Source organism: Falco peregrinus, chromosome 8 (assembly GCF_023634155.1).
Source record: "Falco peregrinus isolate bFalPer1 chromosome 8, bFalPer1.pri, whole genome shotgun sequence".
NCBI lineage: Eukaryota > Metazoa > Chordata > Aves > Falconiformes > Falconidae > Falco > Falco peregrinus.
The window spans coordinates 48,313,586-48,335,913 of record NC_073728.1 but is presented as its reverse complement, the minus strand read 5'-3'; the positions used below and the strand labels follow the sequence as shown (position 1 = coordinate 48,335,913).

At 38.1% G+C, this 22,328-nt stretch overlaps 1 protein-coding gene across 1 annotated transcript in view; it reads left to right on the top strand.

Annotated features, from left to right (window-relative positions):
- The window catches only part of DOCK2 (dedicator of cytokinesis 2), a 197,898-nt gene extending 179,962 nt beyond the window's left edge, over positions 1 to 17,936 (top strand). Inside the window, 12 exon segments of the mRNA XM_055811904.1 lie at positions 1,992 to 2,076; positions 3,606 to 3,692; positions 3,985 to 4,044; positions 4,046 to 4,158; positions 5,185 to 5,188; positions 5,533 to 5,616; positions 8,654 to 8,791; positions 10,987 to 11,114; positions 12,854 to 13,034; positions 14,493 to 14,613; positions 15,619 to 15,761; positions 17,128 to 17,936. Coding sequence (XP_055667879.1) covers positions 1,992 to 2,076; positions 3,606 to 3,692; positions 3,985 to 4,044; positions 4,046 to 4,158; positions 5,185 to 5,188; positions 5,533 to 5,616; positions 8,654 to 8,791; positions 10,987 to 11,114; positions 12,854 to 13,034; positions 14,493 to 14,613; positions 15,619 to 15,761; positions 17,128 to 17,202 — 1,219 coding nt within the window. The 3' untranslated portion in view covers positions 17,203 to 17,936.
- Positions 17,937 to 22,328: the final 4,392 nt, after the last annotated feature.

Sequence of the window (22,328 nt, the reverse complement as noted above, 5' to 3'; positions counted from 1 at the left end):
TGTAATTGTTTGTCTCAGCTGCAGAATTCCGCCAAACTGCTGATTTCATCTGGTCTTAGAGATTTTATGAGTGTACTTTACTGTGCATTTAATTGTTAGTTACATTAGTCAATGACAATACATTTATTCTATCAACAAGCTTCAAAATACCTGTCCTTTCAGATGGAACTGTATAAAGTTATCTGACTCAGTATGGCAGTATATAACACTTTCTTTATTGATGAAGATAATCTTAGTAGCTTGGATCATAAATTATAGGTTCCTATGAACTAATACAACAGAAGTTTCCTTAGCTCAACAGTTTGGTGTCTCTCCATTTGTTTGTTTCCCTAGGCTTCCAAAACATGGCTTGGTTTTACTGTAAGATATTTCTGAGAAATTTTTCTTTTCCTCTGCAAAATTAGCTTTCACTTAATATGGCTTTAAATTTAATCCATCTTTCAAAAAGAAACCAAAAATCAAAATGAAAGAATTTTCTAGGGACAGCAAAACACTAAGCCAAAAGTGTGCAAATTCTGTTCTTTCAAGTCAGCCAGTGCTAAAAGATGAGTAGATATGAGTTTTGTGGAATTATCATAGAATCATTTAGGTTGGAAAAGACCTTTGAGATCATCATGTCCAACCGTTAACCCAGCACTGCCAAGTCCACCACTAAACCCTGTCCCTAAGTGCCACATCTATATATCTTTTAAACACCTCCAGGGATGGTGATTCCTCCACCTCCCTGGGCAGCCTGTTCCAGGGCTTGACCACCCTTTCTGTGAAGAAACTTTTCCTAGTACCCAACCTAAACCTCCCCTGATGTGACTGGAGTCTGTTTCCTCTTGTCCTGTCACTTGTTCTCTGGGAAAAGAGATGAACCCCCCCATGCCTACAGGGAGCAATAAGGTCCCCCCTGAGCCTTCTCCAGACTAAACCCCCCCCAGTTCCCCCCGCCGCCCCTCCCAGCACTTGTGCCCCAGCCCCTTCCCCAGCCCCGTGCCCGGCTCTGGACACGCTCCAGCCCCTCCATGTCCCTCTGGCCGTGAGGGGCCCAAACCCGAAGCCAGGGTTCGAGGGGCGGCCTCACCAGTGCCGAGCATAGGGGGACAGGCACTGCCCTGGCCCTGTTGGCCATGCTGTCCCGGCTACGAGCCAGGGTGCTGCTGGCCTCCTTGGCCACCCGGGCACGCTGCTGGCTCATGCCCAGCTGGCCACCAGTCCTCCCAGCCCCTTCCCCGCCAGGCAGTTCCCAGCCCCCTGCCCCAGCCCGCAGCATTGCATGGGGCTGTTGTGATCCAAGTGCAGGACCTAGCCCTGAGCCTGGTTGAACCAAAATATGTGCTCACAATGACCGAGAATGATTTATTAGCTACATGGAATAGACCATAACTTGAATTTGCAATATATTCTTTACATTGATGTCCTTCTCTACAAGTATTTATATACATTTTCTTATCTATCACAAGAAATTATTATTATAATGGCTTCAAATGTTTAGTTTATTCAATACTTATTGTTCTGCATTGTGAGCAGAATTGTTAGATGTGATTAAACTGATTTGGCATGCACCGTGGGTGAAAAAACACACCAGGTGAATATATCTGCTCTATTCAGTCAGTTATTTTTAACAAAACATACTCCTTTGGTATGCCATTATAAAGCAGGCATGCAGTGTGCCTGCCACAGCAAGAATATATGGAAGTAAAAATCTTTTCTTGACCTTCTTCTGTAGGTTTTAACATTAATCTGGAAGTTCTGAAATTTATGCCTGGAAATTATACCCCATTACAAGCTGAAGCTTAATAATTGTAAAATACTGTGTGATGACACTGATTTATAGATAAAGTAGTTGTCTCCTGAGTTCTCAGTGAAATGCTTTTTTTCTGACTAGAAAATTTGCTTTTAATTAAAAACTCAAGTGAATCAAAATGAAATATTTCACTGTGATAACAAGTTCCATAAATTTCTGAATTCTGTATTTTACAATAGTCTTTTTTTAAATCTTTTAGTTTTTATAAGTCCAACAACGTGCACCGATTCCACTACTCAAGACCAGTCAGAAAAGGATCTGTTGACCCTGAAAATGAATTTGCTGTAAGTAATTGAACTATAGGGTGATGGTTGCAGTTCTGGTAGCTGTGACTGACATTTGCTCTAGATCCTTTCTTAGTCTTGGAAGACTCGTTACAGACATCCTACCTCTAGGGTCTGGTTCCAAAAAAGAAAAAAAGCAAAATTTCTCTATTTTAGCACTATTTCTGTGCACTCAGTGATACATCACTGTGCCAGTTGCAGGTAAACATTATTTAGTTAAGTATGTTCAACACATTCGTGTTAAGCAGTAACATTTTCTGGCGCAGATTTTCATTATGAAACAAGATGACATCTCAATAAATATCAAATGATTTGCCTCTTGTAGTTTACAACACTTTTGTCAGCTGCCAGTTTGGCAATGAGAGGTGTGTGTTGTCTGCTTTCATTAGTCCCATAAAAACTTGACAGACTAGAGTGCTACCTTTGTCACATTTATTCCTATGCCTAATGGTGTACTGCTAAGAAATAGTCTTCATTGTTCAAATATTCTAGGAAATCTGCAATACCATAAATTATTTTTCCGTTTCATGCATAAAAATGTGCTAAGTTACTTTATTTTCATTTTACAGATAGCTGATATTTTATAGTTTGTCATGAAAACATCCAGTCTTTATGGCTAAAGCTGTGCTCTTGGGATATTAGTGGGAAAAGCCATTTATTTTTAAAAATTTACAATTTCAGCCATGTGTGTGCTGATTAGTAGCATCAACAGTTTCATGTAAGGAGCTTCTCACCTTTTGTTCAGCTAAATGCTTCAGATGCAAACTTTTCTCTGACATCCCAGGTTTGCACTGCATTATTAAGACTCATGCTGCACATTGGCTTCCATTACAAACTGTAGAGTTTTGAAACCATTTATGAATAAACCTTTAAATGGTTTTACAAAAATTAAATCGTTAATGTTTTCATTGCTGATGACAATAGATAATACGCATGGTTACTTCAGATACGTGGAAAATGGGGATAGTTGGACTATGTCTTCATTGCAATCATTGTTATGTTTCTCAGTCCTGGCAGTTTAGGTCAACGGATACTGGTACAATAAGCAGCAGTAGTGTAAATGAACTAGTGGCATTTTAAAAGCCCAGCAGCTAGTCTTGTTTAAAGAGGAAAAAAAAAAGGGGGGGGGCGGGGAGAGAATGCTGGCAACTTATTATTGGGCTATCACTGCTTTTCATTGCAGAAATACATTTGGGAAGTAATTGGGTAGAAGTGAGAACAGGTCATTTAGTCATAGTCATTCAATCTGTGACGGCAAAAATAGGATTAGATACTAAAAGATTCAAGGGCAATTTTTCTTTTTCCTCTGCTTTGTGCAGGCTTTGTGCCTAAAAAATGACCTAATCTGAAATCGGAAAAATTATTTGTGCAAATTGCTGTGCTAGATTAATTTCGCAGTGTCCTTTCATGCAAAAGTGTTCATATGTTTTCCATCTACATTCTTTTCACTCTGATATTTCAGAAGGCAGAAAAGATTAAAGTTTAAATCCTGAAGTATAATTTTCTCCCTGCTATGTTTTTTTTAATAGTCTATGTGGATTGAGAGAACATCGTTTGTTACAGCATACAAACTTCCTGGAATTTTACGATGGTTTGAGGTTGTCTCCATGTCACAGGTGTGTATCACCATGCCAAGAACCTGTAAAACTTGTATCTATATGAATCCCCATGCACAAAATAGTTTTCAAATTTATCACACTTGTTATTTACTTATTTTTATGTATACAAAGCTATTATTACTTCTGTTTTACCTTTGTATTAATAGGATCAATATATTTTACATCTAGTTTATAAAGTCCTGAGAGAAATTAACAAATCTCTGTTGGTTAATATATGTGAAATTTTATAAAACCAAAAATACCTTTTAATATGTTTATAAACCTTAAAAGTCTTTTCTTTCTTTTATAGACTACAATTAGTCCTTTAGAGAATGCTATTGAAACGATGTCCATGACAAATGAAAAAATTTTTGATGATGATTAACCAATACCAGAATGATGAGAACCTTCCTATTAATCCACTTTCTATGCTTCTGAACGGAATTGTTGATCCAGCTGTTATGGGTGGCTTTGCTAAATATGAGTGGTCTTTTAAGTCAACGCAAAGAACATATTCAGATACATTATTTAATAATCCTCCCAGGTCCTTTGTTCAAACTGGCAGTGAAATGTGGGCTGGGAATATGAAAGACATAACTCCACTGATAAAGAGATCCTCATATTGTGGTGACATTTGTCTTTGAAAGCAGAAACTACAGACTAGAGTAATTGAAGCTCAAAATTAATTACTGTGTTAAGGGTTTTCATATACACGTGAGACATGGTACCCCTTTTGTAATGAAATAGGTGCTCTCACATCAAAGAATTTGATCTGAATTAAATGAATCAAGTTTATCCTACAGTAGGTCTAGAGTATTCAGATGTGGGTTATCAACTAAGCTGTCATCAGGTTTTCCCAGTAACTGCAGCCATTCTGTATTAATGCCATTGTTGTTAAAAAATGGCAATACAAATAAAAACTGTTCTGGTAATACAAGGAAAATGGAATGTCTTGAAGAACTGAACTGTAGAATATTTGTCCCTAAGGCTACCTTGTGAAGGTGGGGTGGGAGAGAAAGCTGGAATGTTAAAAGCTTATATAAATTTAAACTCTAAATTACTAATTATATTTTGGGGATGAAAATAAATGTGGGGGTACCCCACAGCCGTGGAGCTCAATTATTTCTGCCTGCCATTTCCTTATGGAAAACACGTGCCATGCTCAAGTAGGCTCAGCATGTCAGGTAGACTCAGAGAGTGTTGAAAAGACCCCATATATATGTGTGTATATACATACACGCATAAATTATATGTGGTAAGCATGGCATATTCTGGAGGAGTATGGCTTATGCTATGTTAGTCCTAAAATACCATTTTTTAGATATTTGGCAGTCACGGATATTGTTAGATACTATTTAGCTACATTCTTCTTTCATATCCGAGGCGGGGGTGGGGGGGGGGGGGGGGGGAACCTTTGGGCAGTGAAAGGCAGTGTGTGTGCAGTTTCTGACTGCTTATCTACGACAGAGTTGAATTCCCTTATTGTGTAACACTGGCTAATGTCAGTAAGTAAGGTACTTGAATAAAACGATAATTTATCAGTGTAAATCATGATACTCCAAATTCGTGCCTTTTTCGTTTCAGTGCAAGCTTAATAAAACAGTAATCAGGTTTCATGGTAAGGGTCTCGAACTCAGAAGTGTTGGATAAAGACTGACTAAATTTGAACAAAAAAGAGCACCTCAGTTCTCAACTGATATAGTAAGGAATTATCACCAGCAGTATTTGGTTAAGGAGCATTCGTATGTCTCTTATTTGATGACCAATATCACAGTCACAACCTAGAGTCAGTGGAGTAATCACTGCATTCTTTACCTGTCAAAGCGATGGACTGATTTTTTTTTATTTTTTATCTCAGGCTTTCTTTACAGAAGAATATATCAGGGACCATCCAGAGGATCAAGAAAAGCTGAATAGACTCAAAGATCTAATTGCTTGGCAGGTAATTTCTTACTGAAAACAGTCATCTGAGGCTTCATCAGCTATTCCTTTTTTCTGTTCCTTTCTAGCAGGAGCAGGAGAACATAGCGCTTAGATGACTGTCATTTTTACTGGTTGGTTTTGGGTTTTGTTTGATTTTCGTGTTTTGTTTTGGTGTGGTTTTTTATAGTTTCCCCAAAGCAGGGAGGGTTAGAAGGTTATGAAGATTCTTATTACAAACTTCTTGTCTAGTTCTGGAATGAATTTGCGGGGTGTTTTTTGTTTTTTGGTGTGTGTGTGTTTGTTTGTTTGTTTTTTAATGGGACTCATAGTAAAATATTCTCTCAGGCTAAATCTTCCATTTTAGAGTATGTATAGTTGTAAATGACCATCTATTTATTATCCTATTTAGATATGAATAGTTTCCCTTAAGTAGGAAAAAGGACTTCAACCCTTTCAATTTTAATGTGCCTAAAAAGAAGCATGCATTCCATTACTAACACACTAAGATGACTGACAAAACAGCACAGCAATAGTTCCTTACCCTCTGATGTAGTATGTGATAAAATGTTCTTGGGGACCTAAGCAATGCTGTCCTTCAAGTTTTTTTAAAATCTGTGCCTAAACCAGAGAAATTGCTTAATTACAAAAATAACACCGTATTTCCTGAGGCATATATCATCATTATAGTATCTGTTAAGAGTTAGATGAAACACTACCCAAATCAGGGGAATTACCCATATATCTCCTTATGTCCCAGGGAAAATAGTTGACCAAAAAAGTACTTTGTAGAACACATAATTTGGTTTATCAGAACCCACATGTAGTGGGGCTACATTTATGGTTAAAAGGGACAGGATTTCACACTCAGGTTGTGTATCTGGAGATAAAACTGACAGCGTGACAAGAAGTCATAAGGACTTCATGAACTTCTGGGAAAACAAGCACCTGCAAATATCAGATATTCTCTTGGGAAGTAACTCTTCCCTAGAGGTGGCTATTCACTGTTGTTGTGGGGGCGGGGGGGGGAGGGGCAAGGGGGAGGGGGACAGTTCTTGCATTAGATGCCCTGTCCCCCGTCCCTGGAAACATTCAAGTCCAGGTTGGGTGGGCTCTGAGCAACCTGGTCTAGTTGCAGGTGTCCCAGCTCATTGCAGGGGGATGCACCAGGTGACCTGTAAAGGTCCCTTCCAACCCAATCTGTTTCATGACTCCATGATTCTATCTCTGTTTTGTAGATGAGAGACAGCAAGAATTAACCATTTATTCCTCTCTCAGCCTTGAAATGAGTCTTCCAAATAGTTTTAATGCAATTTTTTATACTATTTTCTTAATGTGTTTGAAGATTTTTCCTGTTTCATTTTGATTCATCTTAATTTGGTTATTAGTTTGAGTCACCAACCTTTACAACTTTCCTCTGCATTGTTGTCCACCACAGGCTCTGTATATGGTTGCTTTCTGACCATCAGAAGTACTCTGGATATAATGGTATACTTATACAGACCATAATACCATCTGGCCTTAGGAAATAAAATGGTAATTTATGGCTATCTATCCCTGTAAGTCCCTCTAAAGAGGACAAACAGATCTGTCTGTACTAGAAGGGCTTTAATATCATGTTTTTAAAAGTTATATTGAAATTGAGCTTCCATAAAATATGATAAAGTCAGTGCGTGGATCGATATATACAGTGTTATAGTATTCATAGGGTCAGAACACAAAAAGGAAGCCCCAAACATTAATGCAACATCGCTCGAAGTCAATGGTAGAGCTGTTGGAAAAGGTCACAAGCAGAAGGTTGCTAAAAGTATGTTGCGTAAGTTTCATAAATCACCATCTTCAAAGACTGAAAAGTAATGCAATCTCTTTATATTGTAAAGAGAAGCAGTACAAAAGTTTCTTGTTGTGAATACATTTATTATTAATTAAACAGCATTTCTAAGTGTGCTGTCCATAATCCTTAAAGATAAAGATCCGTCTTTTTTGCTTTTAACTGGATATTATTACACTAATATAGGAGCAAACGTGATAGTAGCAATGTAATAGGAAAGGAAAACATTGTAAGGAAGGGATTATAAGAGTAGTAATTACCGTCATATTCACTTAATAATTTTTTTTCTTTTTTTTTTTTTTTATTTATTTGGTAAGCAAGGCGTTTCTTCTGACAAAGGAGAAAGATTATTATTATTATTATTTTTAAGAAATTAGAGGGAGATATTTAATGAACAGATAGACCTTTTCCTAACCTTTTTATCAGGTGTTAATCCTTTTAGGAAGTAAGTACCCATAACTGTACTTCTCCATCCCTCGCCCCAGTTTAAAAAATTATATTATGTACCTTCTTTTAATTCTAGTAGGAAGAATCAGAGGTCTTAACCCCTTTGGCTACTTGTCACTGATCCCAGCCTAAAGGATGAGTGGCAAAAAAGAGAAGTGCAGGGGTAAAACTGAGCAAAGTCAGCCTGGTTAGTGCAAGCTGCTTCTGTTCATGGCTTGAGTTGTTCATTTTTCGTATTGAAGCATTAATTTATAAAGGAGAAAGGAAAAGGACACCTTCAGTAACCAGATACTAACATATTAAATTGCTGCAGCAATTGTCGAAGTGATCACATGATTAAGCCCCCAGTAGATTGATTTGAACCTTTTCCAGTCGCTCAATCTTCCATTTGAAAGTGAAGTTAAAACTGTCTGCCTGGAGTCCACTGGGCAGGCACTTTCATAAGCGGGTGGGCCAGTAGTCTAAGAATTTTTTAAACTCACACATGGTGTGTTTATTCTCATAAGGGATTAACATTAAAATACATTGAAGAGAGAAAGCGGTCACTATGAGGCAGCCAACATTCTTCAAAAATGGACTAAGAAAGCCCATTTTTCAAGAGCCTTTCTATCTTGTAGATTCTGCTAAAATCTGAGATCAACCAACAAATCTTTTTTTGCAAATCACAGTAGGAGTTTTGCAGTTGACTTAGCAGATACTGTAAATGGAGCTAGAGGGGTTGTCAGACTCGGTTTAATATTCTCTCTTTTCTTTTTTTTTTCCTTTTTTTTCCCTCTTTAAGATACCTTTCCTTGGGGCTGGAATTAAAATTCATGAAAGAAGAGTTTCTGATAATCTTCGTCCTTTCCATGACCGTATGGAGGAATGTTTCAAGCATTTAAAAGTCAAAGTGGAAAAACAGTATGGAGCCAGAGAATTGGTACTGCTCTCCTTTTAACCTCTGCTGCAATTTCTCTTTACTTAATACGCACCTTGTTCTTCTAAACGAAAGCACATAGTAAACTTTTGTTGCCTGTGGGTTTTCTTGTGATCTGAAGGTAGTAGGACCTGAGTTTTATAGTCAAAGAGTTGATTCATTTCTCTGACTTATCAAATATTCCTCATTCTGGAAGATTTGTAGTGTTTTATTATGTCTATTAAAAGTTGCAATTCTTTTCTGCCTTATTAAGGAAGTGAAAGCAAATTCTCATGTTTCTTCTCTTTGTAATTTTTCTTAGTGGCTTAGGGCTTTGATCTGCAATTGATGTCTCCCTGTGCTAGCCAATTCCAGCTGTGTTGTGAAGTAAAACCTACCATGTGTATAATACCATAAATATTAGTTGAGACCGAACTGCAATATATGGGAATTGAAGGATAGCTTCTAAACACAAACTCTCCAGACAATTCTTGAATAAAATAGTCTATCTGAGCTTCTGCAGGCTAGCAACAATGATGTTTTGTTTTGTGATTAAACACCAGTTGCTTTTGAAATTCTTTTATGTTGTTGCTTTGAGCATTGATAATTTTATAAATGGATTTATTTCTCTTGCCATAGAAGAAACAGCTAGTTTTGAACCTCAGTTTTGGATATTGTGTTGTGTTACACACCTATATCATGAAAATATTATATATTTATTTCAGTATGTTTTCCTTACTTTCAGTCCCATGCCACCATCCTTGCAATACTAAAGAGGCTGTAATCCACAATTAGCAATCTTGCCTAACACTTGAACCCCTCAGCACTCTTACAGATCAGCACTTAAACCCCCCACTATTTAAAACTGCCATTATACCATGTTTGACTCCCTGGTGGCTGGCCTGAGCTTTTTTATTAACAGCAAAGAAGGAGGGAAAAAAAAAAAAAAAAGAAGTTATGCTGCTGTTGTGTCTTTATTACAAGATTCTGGCCATTCAAAGGATAAGCAGCATGTAAACTCATTGCAAAACACTTCAAAATAATTCTTGCAACTACAAATTTTTCCAAGTTCTCTGCTAGATATCAGAGTCTTAGTGAGCAATGACATCAGAAGCAAAGTATCTGGGAATTTGGCATATGGAATTACACACAATTGTTTAATATTTTCTGGATAATAACAAAAACCTGTGCTTTAATATGAAATACTTTTTAAAGTTGTTCACGTGTTTTTTATAGGATAGAAATTGAAGTAGGCTGGAAAAGTAGTTTATGGTATGCATACACTGGGAGATTCTCAAAAACCTCCCTCGTGTCATGACACTGTGATGAGCTAACTAGGGGGAGGCATGGCCATCCCAGGAAGTAATTGAACAGAAAAAGAGAGGTTTTAGATCCCGGAAGTCTCCCCTGAAGAAATAAAACAGTTCTAGAATTATCCAAGAAATGTGATCCTTGTCGCCACCTTGTTAACAAGAGTAACAGAAAAGCATTTGAAAATAAGTCAGATTGTTTCAGTTAACTTTGTCCCAGGCTGCAAGGCCTGAATAACCATCAACGCTAAGCTGAATACTTTCAGTGTGATAGCTAAATCTTCTTCAAGAAGATTTGGAGTGTCACGTCCTTTTCCTCCTTCCACTGCAGAAGGTGTTAACCTCAGGCTTTGCAGAGAGAGGTGCTGCGGCCTATACGGCATTGTGCAACATGGATACCCGATGACCTAGAGAATCCTCCTGTTCCTCCTGGCTAGCTATTAAAGAAATATTAATTTTCTCCAAAGGTTGCAAACATATAGTTAAAAAAGGATATATTAACATGTAAAGATGGCAGAAGCTGATGTATCGAAGATGGAGCAGGATTAGCGTCTTGGAGCAAGGACTAACTAAATCTATTTGCCCAAGCAAGTACTTCAATGGTGTGCCTCAGGTCTGTTCAAAATAAGATCAGCAGACACTGTTTCTCTTGATTTCTTTTTCAAACATACAGTTAATTATGTCAGTTGTAGTCTATTTAGCTACTCACTGTATCATTGAGTTTGGGAGGCCTTAGAGTAAGAGTGCATGCCGACAGAAGATACAATCACAGTAATTAATGGTAGTAAACAACTGCTTTCATGCCAAATGTTAAAACACCTGTGCCATCTTCAAGACCTAATGAAAAGGGATGAATTAGGTTCACACAAAGTTGTTTGGTAGAACGTGTTTCTCCTTTCCATCCTATAGCCAGATTTTGACGACAAGAGAGTGGGACGGCCAAGATCAATGCTGAGATCCTACCGTCAGCTATCAGTTATTTCACTGACATCCATGAATTCGGACTGCAGTACTCCAAACAAAATTGCTTCAGAAAGGTTGGTTATGAATACAAAACAAATTTTCTTTCAGACCTGGTTTCTTAGTAGTTTCATGGAATGAAACTAAAAGATTTAAAAAAAGGCATTCAAGCACAAAGACCACTAGCAGTCTCTTCAGACTATGCCAACATTATTTTTAACTGTAGCTATTACTTCCTCCAGGCTTAAAGCTACAGTATTTCAACCTTAATAGACAAAATATACTCGACTTTCACTGAAAAAAGTGGCATTTCATTTTCATAAACCAAGTATTTTAAAATGTAAATGACATTTCAAAAAATACAAAGATCCTGGGGGTTTTGCAAGTTTTTCTTTTAACTTAATTAGCATCTTTTTGCTTCTAAAAATTGGAAAGGAAGAGGACAGCCTTTACAAACTTACAAGTAAGGAGGTGGGACATACCAGTAAAGTCTGTTGTAATGTGAAATACTTTGCCTAATATGCTTTAACTGCAGCACTGGGAAACATAGAGACTTTTAAGTTTGAGAGAACATGTATAGGTATATTGACTAGCTTTTTCATCCACAAATGGTTTTGGTCACTTTGTAAATTATCCTTGGGACACTTAGGACTTCTTCCCAAACAAGGTGCATATAAAATTCATCTTGGTGGCCACTGTTCTTTAAACATCTGATCTTCCTTTTTGAGTAGTTCACTTTTAAAAATTAAATAGTCCAAAGGTGTGTAACTAACTTGGAAGTGTTTCTTCTGAAGATATCCCTGTATATTGCATGCTTGACTGTCAGTTCATTGTTTTTTTACTTAATTTTTCTGAGATGTCTAACAAAGATATGTAGTATCATACATTATGAGGTGTCCCAGGCTGCTCTTCCTGCCCCTCAGTTTCCACCCAGGACAGGAAGGCTGTAGCACACAAACATGAGCTGTGTCACATCTGCCAGCCCCACGTCTCTAGTAAAGCAGGACACCTCCTGTGGAACCAGCCAACATTTAACCAGCTCAGTCATGCACCTATTTTTAGTTCTTATGATGCTCATTTGTTTCTAGGAAGCATGGGTCAACAAATTCACCATACTACTTGATTTATCAATTTTTATGTTGCAAAATAAGTTCAGCCTCATGTTCAATAGGCTAATTACACCAGCAAAGAAGAGAATAAAGCCAGCACCTATTTAATATTTTTCATTTGGTGGGGGTTTTTGGTTTGGTTTTGGTTGTTTTTGTTTTGGTTTGGTGGTTGTTGTTGTTTTAAATGAAAAAATAGCCCATTTCTTAAACTGTAAAAACTAGAGGAAGACAGAAGGGAGATTTTATTTTTTTTTTTTAATCACTGTGTATACACATTGTTGTCCAATATGGTGAAATAAATAGGAGGATGCATTTAAAACACGACAATAAATAGTAATACTCTGTTCTACTTTTCAACAACCAAAATAGCATGTTTTCTTCCAGCACCAGCACCACACATGAACTTGCCATAAGAGCTCTAACTGTTTAGTTTAGGTTCTTATGCTAATGCACAAATCTTTAAAAAGGGTTTTTCACTCCTGTTAATATTTTACATTCTTTGCAATGTTTTAAGGTGACATTATACCTCCTGAAGGCATCTTATACCTGAAGGTATCTACAGTTGCCAGCAATGGTTTGCAAGGCTGCATCGAAAGTCAAAGGAATAGATGACCTGCATTTATATTTAATGGGGAAATGACATCAGAATACCAGTGGCTTTTAAAATCCCACTCAGCAACTTGTACTTTCTTCTTTTGCTCCTGCAGCTTTGATCTGGAAGTAGTGCTACCAAAGCAAGTAAAAGCAGAATCAGAGGAGACTGCTCCGCAAATTAATCCTCACCCTGAAGTAAAGATGAGAAGGTCCAAAAAAAGAACAAAAAGAAGCAGTGTGGTGTTTGCTGATGAGAAGACAGCACCTGATATTTCTATCTCTGACATGAAATGTGTATGTCACTGAAGTAGCCTTTTATAATCCCTAAAAAAAAAGACATTACTCCTTTGCTTAGGAAAAAGATACCATAAAGAATGCCAGCTTGCCCTAAAGGGGAATATGCAGGATGCAGAGATGATCTGCCCTGTCATGAATGAAACCTGCTGCAAGATGCTGAAGAGGAAACAAATCAGTGGCAAAATCAGAACATCTCCACTTGTTTATGATGACAGATAATATAGCCCTGAAACTGCAAATTCTGAAACTTGGTTAGCTTCAAATGGAGTACTGTGCTGGGAGGGTTAAGCTAGCTTTCCTGTGGAGAGGCAATTGACTGTGCTGACATTCCATGGCAGCTCCTTGCAGTCAGGGCTATTTCAAAAGTGATGAGCCTTGTACATTTTGTACCTTGTTGTGGAACATGCAGCTGTTAGGAAATTGCAAGATTGCAAACAGCGCTCCTTAAACGGTGCCAGACTGAGGTTTGGAAGCACTGGCATCTCTCGCTCCATAGATCATCTGAGTGCTTTTATTGCACTGCTAGATCATTAGAATGACTTATATAACTGACATTGAGGTTTGATGGGAGGTTTTTCTGGGGGTACTTAAATTCTCAGGAGACTTTTCTTCTTTTAGTATAAAAAGAAATAATAATAAAAATAATTGAAAGATGTCCTTTGATATACAAGCCCTATCTAAATTAAAATGCGAGGCAATAATAGAATGAAAAAAATTTGGAGGAATTGTCAAAGGCCGAGTGAATTCAGTAGAAAGCTAAGATTCTTTTGGGAAACAAGGAGAATTTTATGGAGGACTATGATTGTCTTACACCACGTGTCCTCAAGCAAAAGAGAGATACAAAGCACAGTCATGCTCTGAGAAGCATTAATGTATAAAAATAAGCAACGCCTTTATCTTTTGGTTAGATTAGATAACACATACACCTAACTATGGGAATCTCACTGCATATTGAGTTACAGGATTTTCTTTTGCTTCAGAAAAATAGTGACAAGTCTCACAGCAGCCAAGCTGGTTATGTTAATTCAATACGGGAAAATGTTTTCAAAACTTCATTTTACTTTCTAGATCACAGTCAGAGGTGGCTGATGGTACTATTCCAAAGACACAGTAGGAGTCTCATCCTAGAGTTCCAGATTACAGAATCTCTTCTACCTATATTTTTTAGCGTAAGGTTTTTTCTATGTGGCATGAGAAATATTTATCTAGCTATAAACCATCTGCAAAATTGTTACATGTTTTTACCGGGTATGTAGTATTATATATGATACCCATTCTACTGCTTCAAGTTACTTTTATTGTTGGCTCAGAAAAAAAAAAACATAAAGAAATCTGGTTAGGCATGATTGCTTATTATTTATTTTCTTCTATGCTTTTCACAAAAGATTATTTTGCTTAGATCTCTGTTGCTCATGTTGTAGTTCATCAGTAATGATATTTTTTTTTATTAAACAGCTGTCAAGGAAATATGAGTTCATGAGTGACACCAACCTCTCAGAACATGTAGTGGCACCTCAGAAAACATCTGTCCTCAAGCAGATGAGTTCTGTCAGTCGTTCTATGCCAACGATCCCAGGTAAGCTGCTTACAGTAAGCTGGGACCTCTGCAGTTCTTTATTACTACAAGAAAACAGCAGTAAAGGGTCTGTTCTAAGCAGGGCAGGTAGCTCTCTGTGTGGCTCTGTGCCAAAGATCAGAATTTAAGTGTGTGTTGAGCCTGTGAAGCTGGACTGCTGGTCCTGCTTGGTTACACTGTGCTGCCTAGTGCTAACGTGCAAATTCTGGCAGTGTTACTTGTGGAGCTCTGAATTTTGCTTCCTTTGCATAGTGCGGGCATTCCCCCTGCTTTGAAAGAGGCAGGGTTTATTCATCTCCCTGGCTTTGCAGGGTCTCACTTACAAGAAGCATGGGCTCCTGCAGTCTGCCCTCACAGCTGAGGGCAGCGTTTGAAACAGGAGGAAATGCTCTGAGCTTTGCTTTGGCAGATGCATGTCCCCAAAGGTTGCCCATAGTAGGGTTTCAACTTCTGCTTTTGACATTCAAGAGGAATCTCACAAGGCTCTCTCACGGCAAGAGGGAAGGGAAACAACATAACTGCCCACGAGGAGACTGACAGCTGCGTGATACGGAAAAGGAAAGTGTAGCTGAAGGTGGAACTCAGTTCTGAGCCAGGATGTGAAGAGAAAATGTGCCCTATTCCAATATTCTTTACCTGCTACTTCTTCCATATCACATCCTGCTTCTTACTTTATCTGTCCCTCTCATTGTCCCTGCCTTTCCAGATGCCTGTAATGGACACTTTGCACAACCCAACAGACTGTCACAGCTCACTTCTTTTTCATGCATGCATCTGGGTTTTTTCTTCTTTGACCAGACTGGTTCATTTTTTTTTCACTCTTCAGTTTCAGTGTAATGAATTTTAGTGTTTCCCCATACTTATTTTTGTATTCTAAGGATATAGTTTTAAAATGTCTCCTTTCTAGTAACTGCAGTAGTTTGTTGCGTGGAATTCTGCTTTGTCTTACACTTTGGCTCTCCTTTTGTGGGTTTGTTTTGTGCAACCACTGTTTCTCTTTTAAAGGATTAACTCTGTCTGTCTGCCCTGTGGCACCTGATGAAATAATTGCATCACATAGGTTGAGTCAACCAGTGTTTCCTTCCACCTCAGATGGTGAGAAGAAAACCTTCAAAAAAAAGAAAGTGAACCAGCTATTTAAAACAATGGTAAGTTCTCTGGGATGGGGGTGGGGAAGAAAGTGTTACCTCTTTAAAAAGTCTATGCTCTGAAAATTATGTCATTAAAAAAATAATCACAATTTTAATTTTTATTACTTCTCTCGTCAGAGAGAGGAGTGGATGCTCTATAGAGATGCAAAAATTTGCTTCTGCTCGTGCTCTGTGGAATGCACAGGTACAGCTGCACGTTTGAGGCAGGCTCGGCACGCAGTTCCGCGCGTGCACCACGAGAGGTCTCGTGTGACCGACTGATTTTGCTCTCATTTGCTTTCGATCACGTTTATTAGCAAAAGAGGAAAGCAATTAATTGTTTCTTGTTCGGTTTAATTACATGGGGCAGCTAGCCCTAGCATCAGGGCAAGGTCAGCACAGCATCTATAGCAAAGCGCGCACAGGGTGAGGCAGTTCTGAGGTCAGAGTTGCTTATTTGAAAGTAGAAATTGTGGCTTACCCTGGAGATGTTACTGCAGCCTAAAGCAGGTTATCTTCATTTAATGTAGGAAAACGTTCACGGATTTCTGCAGAAATTTCACAAAATTAAAACTATTATATTTAATTTGGTATTTGAAAGGAAACAATTAATATTCAGTGCAGATATGAAAATTCAAAAGTTTTAAAGTCTTTCTGTTGTTTCAGATAGTTGGAGGGTGACAGTGCACGTGCTGGTAGCTGCTGATATGCACACTGTATAAGCATTCTGTGGCACTTGTAATATTTTACATGTCAACTTTTTGCTGATCTTTCAAAACAAAGGTTGATTTTTTTAAAAATTTTTTTTTCACCCCTCTGGTGAATAGGTTTAATTTTCATCCATTAGTTTCTGCAGGTTTTTTTTTTAAATATAGATGTTGCTCTATGGTCCTTAAAGGCACTCTTTAGGAAAATCTGCATTTAGATGTGTTCATAATTTTGGGATTTTTCTGGCAGGAACAAGAATAACCTGTTAATTTGAAGTCTGTAGGATTTTGCTGATATTCAGTTTATCACATACTTGTTCTGTTCAGACCCAGGAGTAACAGCTCTCCAGCATCTCATGCATTCACCTCAACCTAAAGAGCAAAGGATGAAATGTCCTTTTTTACATGTCTGAAAAAGGACTGAATAAATCTAACAATACATGTGTATAGTGCTTCACAGCGTGATTGGAATCGTGCACAGGTTTAAATGCAGGTTTAAGGTTTTGCAGGACAGACAAAATAATTGCAAATATCCAAGATTTGGTGGACATCTTTTTTTTTCTCGCCACAGCTTTAGGCCACAACCTAGTAATTAGTATACTTATTACTGAATCTAATACAGATGTCATCTTAACATATGGAACTCTGTTTGTTTTTGTGGTTTTTTTTTCCCCCAGCGCATTTCCAAAGTTCTAGAAGATGGAAAACAGTCTGTGGAGCACCATTTCAAATCTTCCTCTACAGATCTGTGATTTGTTCTATTACAAGACCACTTCTCAGCTGAAAATAATTATATACACATACATATTTTAGACGACTGTCAACTCTGAAGAAAGGCACTGATAACATAGATGGCCAACAGAGAATATGAACAATAATACTCATGGGCTCGAAGTTACTCATGATACAGGTACGGGAATAACATCTTAAGAAGATACTCCAGGACCTGGAACAGAAGTTTATCAAGCCTCTGGTTATACAGGTCAAAGGGTATCGTGTGTTCCCTGGTGACAAAACTTGCTCTTAGGAAGAAAGATGTATTAAAAGGCCGTCTGTAATGCTTACTATATAATGTAAGTCACATTCTGTTCTTTTCAAAGAGCATAGAAATCATAGTTTTGTGTAGCTTGTATAGACACGCTGCAGCTGTCTTTAAACTATTGCTGGCAGTGTAGCTAAGGCAACAGATGCCTCAGCACAAAACAGCCACTGACAATTTCCTCTGTGGCTGTAGCTGGATTTACAGTCCTCAGATCCCTGTGCTGCTCCCACCACACTGCTCTGCATCCTCAGTCTTTCTCAGGATGATGTCCATGACTGTGACACCATACACCTGAGTTATTTTCAGAACAGCGGCTATTATGTTGAAAATATGTGCAAAAGTTTATTTACATGTGTACAAATTAAATTGATATTACATCCCGCGGTATGATTTTTAAAAAAAGCTGCATTTTCTGCTGTTCATCAATAAAATGTTTAAAATTTGGTTTATTTGTCTTGAACATTTCTCCCTGAAATCTCTAGATATCATTGTATAACTAGAAATATACGATGGAATTCTAAAGTCCAAGTCTTAGACTTTCAAAATTGATTTTCTTTGTCTCTCCAACTTGTGAGGTAGAGCTGGAAGATAGTGCCTTATCAGCACACAGCTAGGCAGCACTGCAAGTCTGCATCTTGGGATCTTGTTATAACCTGTCAGTTCTTTCTAAAGGCAAGTATGTTATCCAAATATAAAGGTTTCTAAAAGGTGAGTAATCAGTTTCCTTCATTCACCCCTTTGTTTCAGACACCTACATAGGTTTATATTAATTAAATAAAATATGACCATGTATAGTGTTGTGGATGGGAGACTGGCCTTGTTGCCATTTATGTGGATATGGGAAAGACAAGGAGGTTATTGAATTCAAAAGGAACAAGCAATTGTTCCTTGCTGAGTGTTTGAATCAATGGAAAGACACTTTCAGCTTGTTCTAAGCCTAACTATGTCTATAAACATTTCTACGTTCTGCATGAATAATGTATTTAATTAATTTAGACTCTCTTTGCAACTTGTCAGTGTGAAGATGTTTCCTACAGAAATAATTAGCGATTGTTTTTTGTGAGAAGTTTGAAATAATTGTATTGGAACCAATACTGCACACCAAGAAATACTTTTCACTAGAATAACCATAGACAGCAAAACAGTCCAGTTCTGACACGAAGTACAGTGTTTGTTGGCGTGGATACTGATAGATTTTGTTTGTTTGTTTCATTTGCTTTTGACAGCAACTTAATGCTGCTTCTGTGGAAGCACTGAAGAAGAACAAGGCTTTTCTGGGACCCACCCCCACCCCCTCAGTTTAACAGGAGGTTATTTGTGAGTGGGAGAAAGTGAAAAGTTGAGGGGTGCATGTTTGACATCTTACTAACCTGGGGGAAGAAAAGGGAGAGTACCCAGGCTGCTCTTCAATGTTATTTGTCCATACACTGAAGAAATATCAAAACATCACAAAATCACAAGTATTTTAAAAGAAAATGTTTGGGTTTACTGGGAAAAAGTAAGAAAAGGTTGACTTAGCAACTGTTTATTCTTTGTGAAGATACCTGTTAAAGTTGTCTTTTGCTTACTGTATACCTGTTAAAGTTGTCTTTTGCTTACTGTATCTTGCAGATATATTTTCATGTAAGAGTGGAATAAAAGAGGTTTAGCTCAAGCTGTTGTTATAAATTACAATTACCATGATTCAAAATCATAATTAAAAAAGTACAAAGAATGGAAGGGAAGGAAGAACCCAGAAACAAATACCAGGAAGGCAGGAGCACAATAGCAAAAGTTGGCAAAAGGAAGTTTGGCGCTGTGTTTAGCTAGTGGCTCAAGATATAGGCTTGTGTTTTGTTCAGATTTTAGTATAATTTTTGATGAAGAGTTTGGATTTGCACACAATTTACCAAATACCAGGAAAAATCTTATTAGTTATCCCACATCACAGATTGTCCTTTTCTTGCCAGACCAGTTTTGGATCTGTTTCAAGCTTGAAATTATGTAAATCAACTCTGTGCAGAAAAGCAAGATTAACCAAGAAAAATAACTGCCAAAACAGGCCCTATGTGGATCTGGAATTTTAAGGATGTTTGGACAACAAGGTCCAGCCATTCACAAGTTTCCAAAAACTGTGGATACTCACATTTAGTTCAAAAAAACAACATAGCATGAAGAACAAGTGATGTGCTGGGATAATAAAGTGCAAGTATGGCAATCTGGCAACAGCTGTTTAAAAATGTAAATCAGCACTGATTATTGTAATTTCTGTCAGACGCTAACCAGGCCTTTGGTTCAGTATGCAGAGGGACATCACTCGGGCGGCACAGAGCCTGTGTATTTGACATTCTTTGAGGTGAAGCACAAAGGGGAGAAATTTACTCCAGGACAGGGTCGGGCTTTGGCTGCTGTCCCAGGGAATGCATGAAGCAGGGGTGGTGTCACCTGTCACCTCAACAGTCCCGCCGCCTCGCACCCTGCAAGGTCAGAAAAGCATTTCTGGGTACAACAGTTTCATGCGCCTTCTGTATCACAGTTGGTTTCACCTCTTTCAAGATGTTTGAAATAGTCTGGGCAATAACAGTCTGGCTTTGGGGATTGCATGGCACTAAGCCGGTGGTTGCATAGTGTGAGTCTGTAATAATTTGTTTTGCATGCGGTAGGAAAGACTGCATGTGCAGCTCAGATTTTACGGGCTGAGCTGTAGAATTTAAGACGCATTTAAGCTGCATGCCATGTATGTTCAGCTGGCTAGGTGTCTGAATTTTAGGCACAGGCACCAGAGCTTTCTCTCTCATAGAGTGCAACTTGGGTGTTGGTGCAGAGTGGTCTCCTTCCTGAAGAGCCCTGTGCCAGTGCAGCCCCAGGTCTGGCCCCAGGCGGCAAACGTTAGCGTTCTGCTACATCAGGTTGTTCTGGAGCATTAACTAACGGGTATCCTGCCTGCCCTTCTTTGTGCCATGTCACAAACTGTCCAAATCCTTGTTATGAAATGATGATTTAGTATTCATTTTTTTGTGGGGATTCCAATGCTTTTAAAATTTCAATAAAAATTAGCTGCTGTAAGCTATAGGAAGATGTTCAGAATATAAGTCAGTACGGATCAAGCTTCTGAGCAGGAAGGAGAGTTTTATTAAAGATTTTATAGACCTTAGGAATGCATTGTCTTCTTGAACTGAGAATTAATGTGTGATAGACCTGTGTATTTGTTGCAGGTACTGCTTGACATTGAACTTTCTGCCTGTAGCATGTTTTTTATTAGACAATGGAAATTGTGGTTTAGTAGAATCATGGAATGGTTTGGGTTGGATCTTAAAAGGTTGGGTTGGACCTTAAAGATCATCTAGTTCCAACCCCCGGTGGGGGTAATGTGTGCCATATTGCTTATTGTGCATGGAGTCCACAGACACATTAGGCACCATTGGATCTCGGTTTTCATTTTCCTTGTTGATATTGTTTGGTCTGGTGTTTGGCTTTTTCTCTAGTTTTTAGATTTGTTTCATCAAGTCTGTGACCTTTATTTAAAGACTACTAAGGCAGGATTTTCACTCTGTCTTGACACACCCCGGTCTTGTTTGGGAGAGAGAGAAGACTGGATTTATTTATAATTTCAGAAGTGCAGAATTTTAAATTAACAGTTTTCCCTTTTCTGGCTTCTTCATAGCTGATAAAAGGTCACAACAAAGAATTAATGCAGACCAAGCAGTATGTTGAACTAAAAGCAGTACAACATTGTGCAAGTAGATTTTCCTGGATGTGTTACTAATGCATCACATGAACAGAAGCCTTAGTAGTGTAGAAGACTGAGAGTCTGCAATGTGTCCAGTTTCATTATGTTTAAATTAAAGCAACCTTGTGCCATCCTGGCCTCTGAAATACAGAACTCATATAATCAACATGGTGGACTATTTTTCTTTCCATATGAGATTTGAGGTACAGAGGCAGTTTGCACCCACAATTACTAATACAAGGAAGCTGTAACAGTGGCAAATTTTCCTCAGTGTGGAGGACATCAGGTGTTTAGAATGGTAATGAGAATTTTTTTACCACCAGCTACTATATTCTACTCAGTGTTTTCAGGCAGCAGCTGTATTACTGTACAAACTAGCTGAAGAGCAGTGCCTAACCTGAACTGGCAAAGAGCAACAAACCTGCACCAAGCGCTTGTTCACAGCTCTTAGGAAAGCAGGGAACGGGTAGACAGGTTAATGCTTTTGTGTCATGTTACTACAGTTACTGAAATTTCAATGACAAAATGCATTCAGAGATTGAGTTGCTCTCTTTAACCCATTTGATATTCATGGCTTTTGTTGTTTGGCTGTTTTGCTGCTTGCTTTGTTGCTAGTGGCAATGATGGAGCAAATTCTTTCATTCAAAATTAGTTGAAATTACATGCAAGGAATCCTGCAAGAAAAAAAATAATAAAATAGAATGATGATGGGAAACTGCTGAGAAAGTGGACTTACCTGATTGACTGGATTAGTTTGAGCATGAAGTCTCACAGCAGTTCAATAACTAATGGCTGGTAAATCACACTAGTACCATCTATACCCAGAGTCATAGTAAGATTTTATATTGTTTGCAATAATAAGCCAAAGTTTCTGCTTTGGACTAGCACAAATCCTAAGTACAATAAGTATTTTATTTGTACAGATTCCGAATCAAATTTGCTTACTAATGTCATAGTATTGCAGCAGCTATATCATGTCTGCCTGATGATCAAGGGGGTTTTATTTCAGCCCCAGTTAGAGCACTGGAAGTATCTTTGCAATAATGGTGTAACTTAAATCACTAAAAGCTTGTCAAGCTCCCAGGTGGGTCTGTTCCACCTTGGTCATTGGATGAGGGCACTTTTAA